Raw genomic sequence first — 19043 nt, forward strand, 5'->3', positions numbered from 1 at the left:
ATGATCGGCTTGAGGGATGACGGTCATTAAAGCTGTTAAATATGAGAACCATGTGCTGAAAGAAAAAAAAGCTGACTGACAGCGATATCTTTAGATCGTGTGCCAGAAATAACCCAGGAATCCCAAGAGACAGGTAATTTAACTGCCTCATCTCAGGAGCTAAATCAAGACCGTGGCCCACAGCTCATGATGAGACCGACCATGTGAATAAGAAAGACTTTAATCCCGTGTTGTTGGGCTACTTGCGTGTACACGTGTACCTGAGGAGCTTTCTAAGATCTGCATCACAATTATATCTGTGTTTAGCATGGGATGTATTAAGTGATGTTTTTGCTGGATCTCTGCTCTAACCAGCATGTTTACTCTTGATGATGATGAGTATTTGTGTGAGTTACAGGCTACAAAATACAAAAGGTTGGTTTGGGTGCTCATAGTATAAAATGCCAAAATTACAGTAAACTCCCTTGTTGCCAATTAACCAGATGCATGCGAGACTGCAGTCACAGGCTTGCCTCAGTCTGTTCCCAGAAGGCTGCGACACCACCTTCTGCTTCCTCTTCCTTACCCTACTGGGTCTCCTCCACATTCAAACCAGACGAGCCAGTCCCACAACACGACAACATGCTGTTGTCGGCTCGGCTCGTTCCCCACCACAGTGAATTTTGAAGCTCAGGTCAGGTTTCTGAGGTGAGTACAGCTGAATGCTGCTTAAAGGTGCTCCCCAGTGACTTGCCTTATTGCCCTAATTTCTGTGTGTGTGTGTGTGTGTGTGTGTGTGTGTGTGTGTGTGTGTGTGTGTGTGTGTGTGTGTGTGTGTGTCACATTTAACAAGTGGTGTCAAGTTTCTACCTGGCCAGAAAGAGGTAGAAAAGAGAAACCCTGTCTTTCATGTGAAACGGCTGAATCACTTCACCCTTGACAGGTGACTGTTCGGTAGTCTCCCCATGGAGCTTTCCTTTTCTCCAAATAAATAAGACAAAATGAAGCCCAGGAAGGAGGCACAGTAGTGTTGAGCGCTCTATTTATGGTTACACTGCTCCAAAGGGTGTATTTTTGTTTCAAAGCTTCAATGATGGATCATCACACCAGGGTTCCTCTCCAGAGGGAGACGACTGAACCTGATCCACAGAAACGAGGCTGGGAGGAAAGACAGAAAGAAACCTAACTGTGCAGCTTCAAGTAAAGGACTCAACACGAGAGCTAAAATGTGAGAGTTGGCTATGAACATGAAGAGGAACAAGCAGCGCTGTAATGGCTCACTCCTACCAGCACTGTAAGAGGGTGGAGGAGAGGCTGGCTCCGATACAGAGGGAGGGACTGTGTTCAGAGAGCATGGAGCTTCATTCACTGTGCTAAACACACACACACACACAGACACACACATGCTCTGTAAAGCTGTTCTCAGGCGGAGAGAAAGGAGTGGAGCAGAGGAGAGGACAGCACGCTCACGCTGTAAGTTTACAAATGTTTGATTGTTTGTTAATGTGACAACACGTAGAGGAAGCTTGTGTGTGTGCGTGTGTGTTGTTTGTGTGTATCTCTTTTTAAAGTAAAAGAAATAGTTGACTTTTAAACTTTTTCTTCCACTCTTTCTCTTCTCTAACTCAGCCGTACGCACTTTTCTGCTGATGTGAACCACATGGCTCACATGCATGCACACACATACAGAGACGCTGCAGAGGTCTGGAGCTCCCGTAGGGCCAGGACATATACAAGAAAAGTGAGAGAATAGAAAAGGGAGAGTGGGGGCGACTGAGTAACAGGAAAACTTTGGGAGAACACCGTAGAAATACTCTCGGTTCACGGTTATACTTTCTTGTTTTCTCTTCTTTTCTGTTTATGTTTTATTTCGATTCCATTCCTGATCATCTTGACTGGGTTTGGATATTCTCATTAACCCAGCCTTAACTTTGTTCCTCTGTTGAGTTCCCATGCCACTCTGTCCTCCCTCTGACTTTCATTTCCAGCCTATTTTTATATATTTCTCTTCTGCGCTCTTTCTCTCATCCTGCTGATCTCATTGTTGTCCCAGGTGGTGACAGACGGGGGGAGGAAAGGATAAACGGACACTAAGAGAGGCCAAACAGGGAAGGGAGGTTTCATCAAACCCGACATACCAGGGAGGTCCAGGTCCTGTGACAAACAGTAAGACGCCTTGATCCAGGTGGAGGTACAGTTCCTTAGCCTCCAGGACCAACCTCCAGGATGTCCCGGAGGAGGTCTACAGGTGACCTGGTGCCCAGGGACATCACTGAGATCTTAGCCCGTGAGGCGAAGGCTCAGCGTGGGCAGAGGAAGCCAGGAAGCTCCCTTGGAGGCGCCTTCAGCTGGTTAAAGGGGAGCCGGCGGAAAAAGAACGCCGGCAATGGACTGAACCGCAATGGGAGTGCTGTGACAGATGCCAAACTGGGACACCAGAACCATGAGCCTGCAAAAGGTGAGAGAGGAGTCATTTTGAACTTGACCTTTTTTAAGTGTCGCCAAACACAGTAAGACTAGAAGAAATTCTAGCTCATAAACAGTTTGCTGGGGGACATTTAAAGATTTTGAATAAATGTTTTCTTAATATTTAATTTAAATAGTTTAAAATAGAAGATAAAATAAATATTGTTCATCACACGAGGATTGATAGCTTTAAATCAGAATGATTTCCTATTTCTAGTACAGTTTGCATTTATGATTGTAAGCAGCATTTATACTCTAATTATATGTTTGCACTAACAGTGGATCAGATTATGTTTCTGTTGTTCGATTATAAGATGTTGCTTGTCGTGACAAACCTACACAGACTCTGCAGTTCCCCTCAAATCCGTGTAGTGTTTTATCGTCGTTTAGCTCGTCGTTTTGGTTTTACGGCATGTAACTTTCCCTTGTTACCATAGCAACATGCTGTTTTCTGGAAAAAAACAAACCAAACAAACCCAGAGACAAACAAAAACCAAACAAAAAAATCCCATCTGAAGCTTGAGACGGTTAGCTGCTAGCTTGTGGACTCCCTGTTGCTACCATTTGAAGTAGTGTTATTGTTCCTAGAAAGGCAGAGAGGACTGTTTTAACTTACAAGGACTGATAAAGTCCCTGTTTGGAAGCAGAGCCTTCAACCAGCAAAATATTAGTCCGAGTTACTTTTTCTTTCACTGTGTGTTTACTTTTGTTTTTACTCAAAGTCTGGTTGGCTTGAGGCACAAACCCCCTTGTTTGCTGATTGGTTAGTGCAAAAGCACCTTTCAACATTGGTGAACATGCCAGAAAGTGTCAGAGAGAATTCTTTACCTTATAATCTAAAGTGTGCTGAGATAACCCTTTTTGTGAATTTATGTGACGTAGGGGGAAAAAAACAAGGCTCAGCATCTTGAAGCCACTTTTGGTTTGTCTGGTGAGTCTGCCGTATAATTTTGTCCTGTTTTGTTTGTCATGACCGCAGACTTCATGGTCATGATGTGTTTTTGAGGAATGTTGACTTTGAGATTAAGATGGAAAGTTACAAGAGATTTTGTTATCATCGGGACATCAGTCTGTAGATTTAAAACCTGGCAAAACCGACACACACAAAGTCTGACTCCGGGGTCTAATCCCCTCTCTTCTGTTTACTCACTGTTTGCTTGCTCTACAGCACAGAGATTACCCACAGTTCCCATTTCCTGTTTTTGTTCCACCTCTAAACCCATCCATTTCTCCTCTGTCATTGCACTTGTGTGTGTTACTGTAGCAAGTCTTGGAAACCCAGATTCTGAGTCTTTTAAACTTTCTTGGTCACCTCCTTTGTGGTTTTTGTGCCTCTTCTGCCTAAATAAGGCTTCCACAATCCCTTACCGTGCCTAATGCTATGGTTTTGTCACATCCGTGGAGAACTATGACTACAGGATGGGTAACAGACAGTGACTTCATTTGAAAGCAAAGATTAACTTGTAGTAGTGCTAATAATTCCCGTGCAAAGGATGTGGTCAAAGGCTGATGCGAAGAATGTGTGGGAACCCTGGTTTTGGCATCATGTTTTTTTTCCATTATAAAGGCTAAAAAGGGAGTGATGTGAATATGAGAAGACTCAGATTGCAAACAGAAAATGAGCACACATATTGATGCAGCTTTGTGTTCACTAGCTGTGTTCTCTTTGAGTTCAGTTGGTTAAGATGGACTACAGTGGGATCGTAATGCAGCTGCACATGTGTTTGTTATCATCTGAAAGTTTCATTTGAAAGAAATCCATGATATCTGAAAAGCAGAAATTGGAGCATTGACAGGACATAGTTCCCTGTTCTAATCCTCCAAACATTGCTCAAGCAGCGGTTTAAATTAGTCAGCATCTATTCAAAGTTCACATGCATTCACCATGCACAGGGGGTCTGAGGCCTCTGCACTTCCATCTTATTCTAAGGGGAAAAAAACAGTCGTGCTGTTTCACAAGCATGAACTGCAAGTGCTTTCTGTCTCACCTGTGGTTGTGTGTGCATGAACACATCGTTAGACTTGAACTGCTTTTGTTTTCTTTGGCACTTGGTCTCCTAACTGTCAGTAATCGGTGCATTGCACCTTTACTTTTCTTTCACAACAGTTCATTCTTTCAGAACCAGCTAGGTGACTTTTTCAACCCGAGGAAACAAAAAATCAGTCTCCACCAAGAAAAGTGCACTCACACACAAAACTCCCTTTTAACAGGAAGAAAACTCCAGCAGAACCAGGCTCAGGGAGGGGCGGCCATCTGCCAAGACCTGAAGATAAAATGAAATAAAATCAATATAATACACATTACTTGTTACTTTTGTTACGCATTATGTTACTTAATTACTGCTTGGGGAAAATAATGTTACATTATGTTTGCATTACTATGTAACATTTAATAATATAATACTAAGGTTACAGTGCCGCACACTGACACAAATTGCCATCTTAATGAACATACATACAGTCTTTGTTTTAGTGATTATGTCTGAACACAATGCAACACTGAATCTCAAAGAAGCGTTAAAGTGACCACCAGCGTAATTTCACTGTAGAAACAAGTGCGGGTAAAAATGGAGGCTAGAAGCTAACTGCACTTCACTGCTTCTCTTACCGACTAAACTAAAGTCTTGTTGCAGGGCTGAGGTGCACATACATCCAGCATCATTCCTGGTTCTTCCCTGGCTTTGTGCTGGCATGCTGTCTGTTTTTTAAAGGGCAAAGAGTTGCCCTGTTTGTTTTTGTCCTGGGCGCAGTTTTCACATTATTGTCATGCTCTTGTTCTTTAGTTCACAAAAAATAAGTTATCTTCATATCTCCACTCCTAAAAAGTTGTAAACCACTCCCCCACTTACTTCATTTCGGTTTTTTATTGGTGTAGTGTGTCTTGAAAAATATCAGATTGTGCATTATGACAGTAAACATGAATGTAAGCACTGGTTTGTGGATGAACATCTTGAAGCCTTGTGTCTGGCTTCAAGTTTGTCAGTCTTGTTGGTTGGGCATATTTGGTTAAGAGGTTATCGACTGATGCTAGCTAGCTTGATAGGCAAGGACAAATGTCTGCTGACATTTAAATAAAATACCCTTTGAAGCTTTCTTAATGGAATTATTAGGCAAAAATAAATGTAGCTTGCTGTGCAGTGAATACTATAAACAGATCAAGCTCAACGCCACCGTGACATTAAAGCCTTAAAAAATGTCAACTTATTAAAAATTATTTGTTTTCTCAAAGGCATAAATTAAGTGTAGAAGAATAAAACAGTTTCCTCAACCCGGTTGTAAACATGTTTTTTTCTGCTGTACAGTTGGGTGCGTGGTTGAGACAAGGGAGCTAATGGGGAGTGAGTCGCTTTTGAAGCCAGCCTTGTGTGGCCGCAGGAGGGACTGAACGAACCAGTCTCACGTTGCGTCTCCACTGCATACGAACGTTTGCTTAAAATCCCATAACGCATTTGCAGTTCTTGTAAATTACAGTGTTTCCATTTGTCTTTGTTGATCTGCTGCACTTTGCGTCATCCGTGCACATCTTTGTTATGTGCGGCACACTTACATCTTTGCTGGTTTACATTAGCTGCGTCATCCGTGCATGACTGATTCAGACCGTCTCCTCTGAAAGGGAGCGCTCTGCAGTTCAACACCGACTGCTGGCTACATTTTACAGAGACTCCTCTTCTTCTTAAAAAAAACAGAAAAACAAAACTGTCTTTGATGTGCTGAATTCCTGGGAGTCTTGTATCACAGCGGATTGTGTGTGTGTGTGTGTGTGTGTGTGTGTGTTAGCCTGGATGCCAGATTGGGCCTAGAGTTATGTGATGTAGAGGAGAGATTACAACGAATCACAAAGCTCCATTCAGCCTTGAGAGGACTCTTCGGGAACACTCTCTCAATGCTTTTTTAATTAGAGCAACGTCTCAGCACACATGCAAACACATGCACTCAGACACACACATCTCTGTGTCTCCTAGGTTTTTCAGCCTCTTTTCACACTCGTTAAAGAATATTTCTATCTTCTAATCACTTCTCAGATTGCTTAACGCTCTTTTCAGCACCACTGTGGGTGTGTTGGCCTTCGCTGATTGTTACTGTGCAGTCAGCATGTGTTTATAGTTGGACGTCTGCTGAGCTGCGTGTGAGGGCGTGTGACCGAGAGCTGCCCTGTATCAGAGGGTATCTCTGTGTTTGTGTGTCAGCGGCATATTGCTGGGCTTAGGGCGGCGCCAACATTCATTACATCACCTCCACAAAGAAACACACACACACATTCGAGGTTGAGTAGAGCCCCCCGCAACTACCTGCTTTGTCCAGCACAGCCCATCTTTGGTTGCTGGCTTTTTGTGCTGTGAGGTCATTTTGCGCAGTCCCCGGGATTCCACACGAGTGTGTCTGTGTGTGCAGTCACTGTTTTCTGCATGTGTACAGCCCCGTGTGAGCCTTTCCTTTTTATTTTCTTTTTTTTTCATGTGGCCTTCTAAATGTGTTTGCAATGGAGCCCACTCAGTACTTGAGTTTCTGGATCTGCTACGGGTTTATATGTGTGTGTTCGGCTGCCACATCACAGAATACAGTCAGGGTGTGTAGATTCACAAACTGGGATGTAGATTACAGACCTAGCAGGGTAATAGAAGAGCAAACATCTCATTACATTGAGAACATTGTATACAGCCCACGCTTTATTACAGGCCACAACTCAGGGCTGGTTTAATGCAGTTTGACAGGATGAAGGCAGTGAGTGTCGGGCAACGAGAGGGTGTGAAAGTTTAATGCATCCCCACTGCGTCCCCCCTCGAACATCATTCATCACCAATGCGCACACACTTTGATGAGTGTGTGGTAATTTCACCTGGGTAAGCAGATACCTCATCCATCGCCACAGACCTAAAGCCATGTCGCTGAGGTAAACGTCTCCTAGGCAGCAACACTGTGAGGAACGCGTTGCTGTGGCAGCAATAATAGGGTGATGTTGTCGTGAAACATTAAGCATTTTCAGGTCGTGGTTAAGGTGAAGCGTACCTCATATTTTCTTTAGAGGTTCACATTCCTTGTGAATTCCCATGCAGGTCACATCAATGCATTTATATGTACGTAGGAAGAGGTTCCTAAAATTACTTGTGATCATTATCCGATGTGTTTGCAGGGGTTATGTTTATGGAATAAAAGGTAATGGTTGTTTTATAGGACATGGAGTGTGTTTGATGTGGTGGGGAAGCAGCTGGAAGACATCACTGTGGGACTAAGGGAGTGGGCATCTGTATATACAGGGAAATACAACTGATTTACCCTCAAGAATATGTGTGTGTGTGTGTGTGTGTGTGTGTGTGTGTGTGTGTGTGTGTGTGTGTGTGTGTGTGTGTGTGGTTCAGTTATGTAATATGTTGTAACAGATACACCTGTTGAAAGCTGTTTACAGGATACAGCTGCGTCTTTGTCCATTTTTATTTCTGTGAAGAGAAGAAGACAATGATAGCACAACTCAGAACTCAGCGAGCCTCGAGTAAATTAAGGACTATAAAGTTCTGATAACTTTCACTTGATGAAAGACCTTGGAATAATAACTAATGTCACCAATGTTTGTTTCTAATCTAGGCTTTTGCCAGCTTCTTGTGGTTCAAGCTTAGATATTTACCAGGCTGCAGTGTTGTCAGGTTGTGCTATCCCACATCGGCACTTGTGCTTGACAAATGTTGATCTGGAAATACACTGTGGGTTCAGGTCTTTTTCATAGCGACTTTGACTAAGACATGCTAACTACTTAGCTTGCTACGCTGACTGCCTGTTGGTTTTCAGAGTGTAGCTTGTTTTTGCTGAGATTAATTATTCATCCCATGCTTTGTTGTTAAAGTTAGCACGTGGTTTGGTTTTAAAAAGATGATTCATCAAACCACCTGCCAAGTATTTCTTTGAAACTCCCAACTCTTCTCAAACAATTTACAAGGTCCACTTCCACGACGCTTGTGTGAGCTTGATATTTACTTAATATCTCCAACCATGAGGAAAATAAGCATAAGTGATGAGAGTACATAAAATACTTGTTTCCTACATATAAAGCCAAATGAAATTCTAATATGACACAGACTTTGTACTGGAGAAATCAACACCAGCATAATGTTGCTTTTGAATATTAAGTTCTGTTTGGTTCAATGAATTGTCAAAATTGGTGAATTCCATTTCTTTTTCTTTCACTGGTTTTCTTTCAGCAAACAAACATGTACAAATTAATCACTATACTCTTATCTCTAGTATATGTGAAATAGCACACAACTGGCCTGGGCTTAACTGGGCTTAATGTTAACCTTTTATTTAGTTATTTCATAAATTTGACCAAAGAACCAAGTTTTAGTTGTTTAGAGCTTTTGCTTCACCAACTATTCTAGCAGTGGCATGTGTTGACTCTTACAGAAAGGCAAGCAGAGACATTTGTGCTGTCTGTCTGTATGCTACATGGACATGTTCACCTTTCTGCACTCTTTTCTGGCTACCACTATAGTTCAATAAATATCTAGTAAATTATCTGTTACCAGCACAAATCATTGAAGCTGGTTTACTTGCTAATGCTAGCTGTGTTTCCATATGAAGCGCAGGTCGTAACTTTCTTTAGTTCACAAAAAATAAAAGTTATCTTCATATCTCCACTCCTGAAAAGTTGTACACGGCTCCCCTATTTCACTTTATTTCATTTTTGGGGGGTGTAAAGTGCTTTGAAAAATATTAGATTGTGCATTATGACAGTAAACATGAATGTAAGCACTGGTTTGTGGATAAACATCTTGAAGCCTTGCGCCTGGCTTCAAGGTTGTCACAGTCTTGTTTTTTGGCCATATTTAGTTAAGAGGTTATCGGCTGATGCTAGCTAGCTTGATAGGCAAGGTACATACGAAAACTGCACAGGTGAATCGGACAGATGTCTGCTGACATGTAAATAAAATACCCTTTGAAGCGTTCTTAATGGAATTATTAGGCAAAAATAAATGTAGCTTGCTGTGCAGTGAATACTATATACAGATCAAGCTCAAAGCCACCGTGACATTAAAGCCTTAAAAAATGTCAACTTATTAAAAATTATTTGTTTTCTCAAAGGCGTAAATTAAGTGTAGAAGAATAAAACAGTTTCCTCAACCCGGTTGCAAACATGTTTTTTTCTGCTGTACAGTTGGGTGCGTGGTTGAGACAAGGGAGCTAATGGGGAGTGAGTCGCTTTTGAAACCAGCCTTGTGTGACCACAGGAGGGACTGAACGAACGTTGCGTCTCCACTGCATACGAAGGTTTGCATAGAAAATCCTATAACATATTTGCAGTTCTTGTAAATTACAGCGATTCCATTTGTCTTTGTTGATCTGCTGCACTTTGCGTCATCCGTGCACATCTTTGTTACGTCTTTGTTACGTAAGCGCAGCTCAAGGCTCCATGCACCAGAGGTGGGACCAAGTCATTGTTTTGCAAGTCTCAAGTAAGTCTCAAGTCTTTATCCTCAAGTCTCAAGTCAAGTCTCAAGTAATGTCAGGCAAGTCAGAGTCGAGTCTCAAGTCACTGGTGTAAAAGTCCAAGTAAAGTCACAAGTCTGAAATTTTGAATTTCAAGTCCTTTCGAGTCTTTAAAAAAAAAAAACGAAAAAAAGCATGTTGCAGTTATATGCTAAATGTAAATATTAGACCATGTAATTTTTAAATCTGTGTTTTTCTCAACACATGACAAAATAGTGAACTTAGAAAATATACACAAATTGTGAAATTGCACCTCGTCATCTCCGAGCATGAAGTAAGGAGAGCCTTCAAGAGAGTGAACACCAGGAAAGCAGCAGGACCAGACGGTATCCCAGGTCGTATCCTAAGAGACTGCGCATACCAGCTAGCTCCTGTGTTCACTGAGATATTCAACATCTCTCTATCTCAGTCGGTGATCCCCACATGCTTCAAAGAGTCCATCATTGTTCCTGTCCCGAAGAAACCCCACCCTGCTTCTCTCAATGACTATCGCCCTGTAGCCCTCACCTCAGTAGTGATGAAGTGCTTTGAACGCCTGGTCAGAGACTTCATCATTTCTTCACTACCAGACTGGACCCACTACAGTTCGCTTACCATCCAAATCGTTCCACAGACGATGCCATCTCTCATCTCCTCCACACATCACTCACTCACTTGGACACTAGAAGGGGGAATTATGTTAAAATGCTCTTCATAGACTACAGCTCTGCATTTAACACCATAATTCCCTCCACACTCACCACCAAGCTGGAGCATCTGGGACTCAGCTCATCTATGTGTCAGTGGATCTCCAACTTCCTAACTGGCAGACCACAGGCAGTAAGGATGGGCGGACATGTCTCAGCCTCCACCACTCTCAGCACTGGAGCCCCCCAGGGGTGTGTTCTGAGCCCCCTGCTGTACTCTTTGTACACATATGACTGTGTGGCCACTACCAGCTCCACCACCATCATCAAGTTTGCTGACGACACCGTCGTGGTGGGCCTGATCTCTGATAACAACGAGACGGCCTACCTGAAGGAGATTAGGAATCTGGAGAACTGGTGCCAGAGGAACAACCTCCTTCTAAACGTCAGTAAGACAAAGGAGCTGATAGTGGACTTCAGCACTAAGCAGGAGAGGAACTACCAGACCCCTGTCATCAACGAGTGCCCAGTGGAGAGAGTGGACAGCTTCAAATACCTCGGAGTTCACATCACGCAGGACCTGTCATGGTCCTGTCACATCAACACCGTGGTGAAAAAGGCCCGTCAGCGTCTCTACCACCTCAGACGCTTGAGAGACTTCCAACTGCCCTCCAAGGTGCTCAGGAACTTTTACTCCTGCACCATAGAGAGCATCCTGACGGGAAACATCTTAACCTGGTTCGGGAACAGCACCATGCAGGACAGACGAGCTCTACAGAGGGTTGTGCGATCAGCTGAGCGCACCATCCGCTCCGAGCTCCCTGACCTGCACTCAATCTACAGCAGGCGGTGCTGGACCAAGGCCAGGAAGATCGTGAAGGACCTCAGCCATCCCAACAACAGTCTGTTCTCTCTGTTGAGGTCAGGAAAGCGATTCCGCTCCCTGAAGACCAACACAGAGAGACTGAGGAGGAGCTTCTTCCCGCAGGCGATACGGTCTCTCAATCACACCACCACACAGTACTGACCCACACATACAGTTCTTACACACACACTGGACATTCTGGACATTGTTTTCACTTCATTACTTAAATCACGCTGCTGTTATTGTGTATATGCTGCTGTTATTGTGTACATATTTATTTATATTTCTTCATACATTCTTATATAGTTCTATATTGTGTATTTTGTTGTACAGTTATTTTATTTTCAACTTTAATTTATATATTTTATCTTATTCTCCCAGTTAAATTTACCCTTCATTCTAATTTGTGTTGTACAGTTATTTCATTTTAAACCTTAATTTATATTTTATTCCTTCCTAGTTAAATTTACCCTTTTTAATTTTTCATATTTATTTCCTATCTTATTCATAGCCTTTTCCTTTTTTGTTTTCTTTAGGTCATGAGCAGTTGTCCAAGCATTTCACTACATATCGTACTGTGTATGACTGTGTACGTGACAAATAAAATTTGAATTTTTGAATTTGATTTGATTTAAAATGCAGCTCAATTAAACCTAGCTCCTAGAATAATTTTCACCGACAGTTCTGAGATAAGCTGCATGTTATTCTTGGATGCGGTTGTAGGACTGGCTTTAAAATCGCATGACAAAAATATCATACACATTAAAAAAAAACTGCATCACCAACGTAGCCTGGAAAACATTTGCTAGTTAGATGAAGTCAGCTATCTCATCCTAGCATATTTATATGCATATTTATAATTATACGGTTCTTGGAGTGAGTGCATACACTCGTGAAGTTTAGTAACTTCAGTTCACTGCAACAAGCCCAGGTACAGTTTACCGACGGATGGGTACAGGACCTTGAAATGCACCGTGTAGAAAGTAAAGACCATCGTACATATCATAAGTTTACCAGCCTCACAAATCGTCGTCATAAATACACATTCCTTAACCGTTTATTAATAGGACCTTTGAGCTCAATGGTAATTAATTAGCAGTGAAAATAATTTCTGGTAGCATCACAGAAATGTAGCAGTGACAGTAATATTGTATGCTGTAATCGTACTGGGCAATTAGTGATACAAAAAACCTGTTTTATCCTGTGAATAAAAGTATATGTTTTTGTCAATGTACCATAATAACAGAAGCGAAACGCAATATTGTGTCAGGACAATTTACTATTTATGCACAATAAACAAAGGAGCATAGCGCGACAATTTCTGTTCAGCGCCAGACTTGCTTGTAACCTATATCACCAATTATGTTTAAGAAAAATGAGGCATTAACTACAACAGCAGACTGACCTTCGTGTAAATGCTTGGAGCAGACTAACCTGTGAGCTGGAGTGTTCTGGGACGTAATATTTTGTCTTTGAATGGCTGCAATCCAGTCGCCTCTTTGTTACTTCGGAAACATGGCTCGAACAATTTCTCTTCAACGACGTAATCCGATAACAACCGATCTCTTTACCCGTCGGCTTCCCGTGGCTGTCATGCGACCGGCTATTGCAGTTAATAATACAACAGCTTCTTGCCATTTTTGTGTTTCTTTTTATCGCTGTATAACTGATTTTAATTGAAAGCCTGCGTGCGCTAGTACCGCTTGCCACGAGTTCCCAGAATCCTTTGCGGTTCTACCCGTGAATGACGTCACATTTTCAATCTCTATATAATATGCATGTTAAATTTTATATTTGGGGTAAAATATCAAGTCTTTTCAAGTAAACCGGTTCAAGTCCAATTCAAGTCCCAAGTCATTGGTGTAAAAGTCCAAGTCAAGTCACAAGTCTTAGAACATTTTTTCAAGTCAAGTCTAAAGTCATAAAATTAATGACTCGAGTCTGACTCGAGTCCAAGTCATGTGACTCGAGTCCACACCTCTGCCATGCACACAATAACTAGCAGGCGAGGAGCTTTATCACAGTGATGTCTGATATGAAAGGAGAGAGATCGCTTTACTTTGATAAGTTTTAAATTATGTCTATTTTTAGATTTGACACGGCAAGCACTGCTTACCTTGCTTGTCCCGTTGGAATGCCAGTGAGTCTAGACACTGGTTGGGGTGGAAATGAGGCAGGTATAGATTTGAATGAGGATCTCTAGGTGACCAGAATGAAATGAGGCGAGTCATTCCAGTCAATGTAAAAGGCAGAATGGCAGAAGAGAGCTGACACTTAAAACACAGAATAGAGGCTGATTGGCTCACAGAAGGTAGGATTGAAAATGATTAGACCAGATTGATGACAACAGAATGAAAAGTGATGCAAAGAATAGACTGGCAGGAATGCAGGCTGACACAGGAATAGATATCTTTCTTACTTAACTTGCCCATAAGCTTGAGTTTTACATTTTGACACTTGCCATCCGGTTTTTTATATCTTTTAAGCTGGACATGGCCATATTTGGAGAAGACAGTAGAGCTAGGGAGTTACAAAGGAAAACATGTATTTCCCAACCAGTTGACAAAAACCTCCCTGATACTGCTAACACCAGCATATTGTTGCAGTTGTACTTTGAAAGGAAGTGGAAGACTTGTCAACAAAATAAAAGGAAAAATCTCTGAAAGCTGTAGTACAAATGTGAAAAGTGCTACACAAACTTTTTGTCCCCCTTTTTCAAGGTTTGCTACCACTTGGCTAGTAAGTGTTTGAAAACAAACATGAAAAAGTAGAGGCAACCGTAGCAATCTGCTAGCAACAAAAACAGTCATAAGGAGTCTTTCGTGCAACACCTTCTTTACAAACGGTTTCACCCAACCACATCCAGGAACCTCTGCCTGACAGTTTCCCAAGCAACTGGTGGTTGTATGACATCCACTATGGCAGACAACTCTTGAGCGATGTGCTCATGAAATCAGCTCAATGCCAAAGAAAAATACTTCAGTTGCACCTGCTTTTTTAGTCAGCAGATGTCACCGTTTAGAGGGGAACTTCAGGATCATACCTGAAACTGTCACCTTTGCTAGTCTGCAGCTCTGCAGCTGAATGTTAATGACAGAGTGCTTTTGCAACACCAGCGTTGTTTGTCCTCAGGGGTTTAAATAGTGATAGCAGAGCATTGCCACAAGATGGAAGTGCTGGGCTGATGTAGGCAGAATTATTGAGCGTGAGGATTTCACTCTAAATGCTCGTGCCACGGTGAAGGGATAGGATCAAGGTCATACAGCGCAACAACGTATCATGACGAGGAGGCTTTTAATTTGCAACTTCTTTAAACAGATGCTGTCTGACGGGGCGCTTTTGATGGGACAGATATGCACACACACACACACACACACCAATAAAAGTGTAAACAGTAACATTTAAAGAGAGATTCCTTAGTCCTGTTTTGAGACTCTGGTGATGGTCTCCATGACAACAGCATTCCTCTACACAAATATCCTTTAATGTACGCATGCGCATGCGCACGTGTACGCACATGCACGCATGTCGACTCCCCTTTGCATGTTTCTCTTTTTTCAGTTCCCTTCAACTGTCAGATCCTCAACTGTCTCCTGACTCTGACACACGCTTTCATCACGCTCATATTGAAATGTATCTAGGGCACGTTTGCCACTATGCTTTGCTGCTCACAGGTGAAGGCATGTTACAGAGCATCATCCCTGTGCGTGACCTGAGTGAGATCTCATAGTTTTATGAGGGATGAGACGAGGAGCTCAGTGTACTCTACCAGCGCAGATGCACTGGGTGTGGTTGTGTTGGCGATGCATTAGGAGGCAGCACATCGTTCTGAGTGTTTTAGTGAAGATCGTTTTACACTCTGCAACAGGAAGCTTGCTGATATCATAAGCGCACTTCTCTCCTTTCTCCTTCCTCTGTATGCAGACACAATCTAACACACATATAGCATGAGCATTCATATTTCATATTTGGAAATTCCCAGTAAGTCCTCCTGCTCCTCAGAGCCAAATCGATTCCTCTTGTAGAAAAAGAAGGGATTGTAAATTCTTTGCCCAGCAGCTCTCCCCATCCACGCTCCCCCTCCCCTGACAGTAAATCTGCTTTTTTCTTTTATTGGAGCCTTTTTTTTTATCTTCTTCTCTACACATCTGAAGGAGCAAGGGCTGGAGGGCTGTGCATGAACAGGGCTTCGCTCATGAGAAGTGCGCATTTTTTCTTCACCGAAATCTCACTTTCACCTGATAGGAGCACCGTGCTACGTGGTGATGGTGGTGTTCATCATCACCATCTCTTTCTTTCCACACGCCTTTCTCTCTGACCTGCTTCTGAACAACTGCAATCGATCCACAGGCTCTGGGAATGGTGTCATTCCTATCTGGTGACAGCAGAGGTCATGACATCATCACTCCAAGTCACATAACCTGCCAAATCATCACTCGGTGTTCATTTTTAGGGTTAGACGGGGAGGTGGGAGGAGCTAGAGGGAAAGGGAGCACAGGGAACGAGGAAGAGGATGTTACAGGAAAAGATTGGACTCGACACAAGTGATTTAGTTTCCCCAGAATTCCCCATTATCCCTATTTCTGTAACTCATCTGTCTGGCTCAGCATTTGTATTTCCTCTAAGTGTAGCCGGAGTGATCTCATATCAAAACAAGCTTTGATCCTCTGACTATAGTTTTTATATTCGGTTTGTGTTTGTGTGTGTGGGGGGGGGATGAAGGGGAATTTCAAAGAGTGCCAGACAGAATATCTTCACCTGTCAAGATCGGCTGAATTATTAAGCATCCATATGCTGTTCTAAGCCCACACTCTTTCCTTTATTTCAGTATTTATTACTTATTCTGTGTTACTCATTCCCAGGCAGTAAATGCTACAGACCACCCTTCTCATCGGGCAGCTTTTGGTTTCTGTTTGCGTGTGAGGCTCGAAATGATGGAAATAAGTCTAATGTGGTGCTTGTGTGAATCCTCTGCTTTGGAGCACAGCGATCACAGTGGGAGGGGCACACACACATACACACACGATTCCACGCATACATACGTACACACCCACAAACTGAGGCTTGTCAGTGCTGAGTGTGTCTTCAGTGGCTGTGCTTGACTAGCAGTGGTGAACGGCAGATTTGAGTGGACATTTATGATTTACGGAGCTTTTTTTTGTTTGTCGCACAGGAATGGTGTCAGTGGGTCTTTAGCAAAGATAGTCCACACTGTGGCATGTGTGTGTGTGTCAGCAGGACTGAATCAGCAGGAATGATTTGAGCTTTATTGACTTTGACTCAGAGTGTATGCTCATGCTGGAGTAGAAAGGATTTAAGAGTAAGGATACAGATGTAATGTCACAGGAGGAAAACATGGTAGAGCCACTCTAGGGGCCAGAGGACTGCCCCACTCTCTCAGAAAAAAAAAGAAAAAAAATGGGAAACGGTATCCAGAAGAAGAAGAAGACAGAAAAAAGCTCATCTTCCTCTCCATCCTCGTGCCTGAGTCCCAACAGGGAGAAACCTAAAGGCGTCTGGCTGTTTGGGCACGCGGACAAACTGACAACAGGTAAGGTTTTGTCATTTGCTTATTGTCATTTTAAAACTGAAGGAGGAGTTTGAGAAGAGATGAAGCTGACTTTTAGTTGTGGCTACTCATGCAAGGTTGTGCAAAGTAGTTCTCACAGTCAGCTTTTTATGTGCAGGGTGAATATTCCCATGCTGACTTCACCTTAGTCAGCTGCAAGGGTTCCTGCTTATTGCACCAGTGTGCACAGGAGGACTGTGTGTGGGTAAAGTTCTGTGTTTGTGTTGTGGAGATTTCTTTTCCTGCTGACAAATGATCAAGTTAACAGAGCGTTTTATTTTAGCGCTAACTTTACTCTTTTTGTTCCTCGCTGCTCCTCTACCCCACCCTTCCATCCATCCTGAACCACCCTCAGTGTGTGTGTTATCTTTGGGCTGAGAGTGGGGATTATTTTATGACTGTCTGACCGCTATACCTGCTGTGGAAAATAGAGCTTGGCCTGTCCCACGCTGATCGTTGTCTCTGTTAACTGTCCCCAAAGCAAAAAAAAGGAAAAAAAAAACGTGACAAACAGGTTCAGCCCTGACACAAACAGATAGATAGTCAGATAGCGCTCTGCTACTGAGATTTGTTTTTCCACCAGGGCGCCATGACATAATCTTTTTATTTATTCCTCTGGAGTGGCTTTGTGTTTCATGCTTTCTTCCCTGAACCAGTCCTATTTTTATTCTGCTGTTTGTAATGGTGACTGATAAAATCTGGTCACTTTAGCCCGTCTTCTTCTCTGTCTCTGTATTCTTCTTTTAAAGTTAAGAACAAACTAGATCTGGGGTTGTTAGGTTACAACACACATGGTTTTATTTTGACTAAGCCTGGGTTTCCTTCATAGACTGTATATAAAAGATGGGCACATCCACTGTGACATCACTGACTGGTGTCTGGCTCCACAATTTAGTCACCAATATGTTTATTTATTTATATTTTCAGACTATAAACATGGTTGTTTGTGCTGTTTAACATGGGAGTCTATGGGGGATGGAGTTGCTTTTGGAGCCTGTCTTTTTCATTATGGGGAGATTAAATTGTCAATGCTGACCTTGCAAGATCAGAAACTAAAAAAAACACTTTATGAAGGCAGCTGGCTCATAGTCTTGTAGACATCCCACTCTCAAGTGTCTTCATGCTTGTTGCTGTTAAAAATTTGAACAAACTGTGTGGTTTACTGTGTGCTTGCATACACGTCTGCGCTCAGGGTGGTCAGTGTCTTTGCGAGCATGCGTGGTTATCGTCTTCTGTTCTCCTGTTCTCATTCATGGGGGGTTTATTCAGAAAGACTGTGAATGCATTCCTACATTCCTGCTGATTTACTTATGCATGAGCACTCATCCTGCACACAAACCCACAATTTTCAAGAGCAAGTCAAAGTGAAGCTTCTGAGGTGATTGTAGCTGCCCTTTGCAACACAAAGAGGCAAAATAAAAACAGCCTAGAGAGAAAGAGAAAGGGAAAGAGAGGGTTGTATTGCATACTGTTGAGCTCTGTGCTGTGGGTGTAAAAGGGAAACACACAGAAGATGAACTTGGTTAACTATGTTTCTGTCTCTGTGGTTCTGGGTACGTTGCAAACCGGAGCCCTGCCTTGCTTTCATCTAACACCTGAGAGCTTTATATCTGGGATTTTGGCACCCGACAGAGTGAGAAACGACTGGATGTCACACCTACACCACCTCACTTGTTCTGTATTTTTGATCAAGGTCATCAACTGGAATGTGTGATGTTTCCCAAAGCTGGTCAAACTCTGTTAAACATCTCAGACTACATAATGTGAGAAAAAGCATTTGCCCCTATCCTGAGTTCTTAGTTTTTTGCTTATTTTTCAAACTTACATGTTTCAGATTGTCAAAAAAAATCTAATATGATAAATTAAATAATCCAAATAAATACAAAATGTAATTTGTAAATGATGAGTTCATTTATTGAAGGAAAAAAACTATCCAAATCTGCCTGGGCCTGTGGGAAACAGTAATTGCCTCATACTGTTAAATCATGAGTTAACTGTGACTAACAACAGCCAATCAGGAAAGGGGCAAATGCTTTGTCATGGCACAAGATAAATATATATG

At 42.4% G+C, this 19043-nt stretch overlaps 1 protein-coding gene across 4 annotated transcripts in view; it reads left to right on the forward strand.

The window, feature by feature from the left end:
* Positions 1-488: 488 nt before the first annotated feature.
* Positions 489-19043, forward strand: part of kiaa1522 (KIAA1522 ortholog) — a 43941-nt gene continuing 25386 nt past the window's right edge. The window contains exons 1-2 of one of the 4 annotated variants that reach the window (XM_040019868.1): positions 489-687; positions 2033-2437. In XM_040019868.1, coding sequence (XP_039875802.1) covers positions 2206-2437 — 232 coding nt within the window. In that variant the 5' untranslated portion in view covers positions 489-687; positions 2033-2205. Of the gene's footprint in view, positions 688-844; positions 1453-2032; positions 2438-13387; positions 16964-19043 lie in introns of those variants that run through there. The other 3 variants (XM_040019866.1, XM_040019869.1, XM_040019870.1) reach the window with 3 other exon arrangements.

This window comes from Simochromis diagramma, unplaced genomic scaffold (genome assembly GCF_900408965.1).
Source record: "Simochromis diagramma unplaced genomic scaffold, fSimDia1.1 OVJJ01000753.1, whole genome shotgun sequence".
Lineage (NCBI taxonomy): Eukaryota > Metazoa > Chordata > Actinopteri > Cichliformes > Cichlidae > Simochromis > Simochromis diagramma.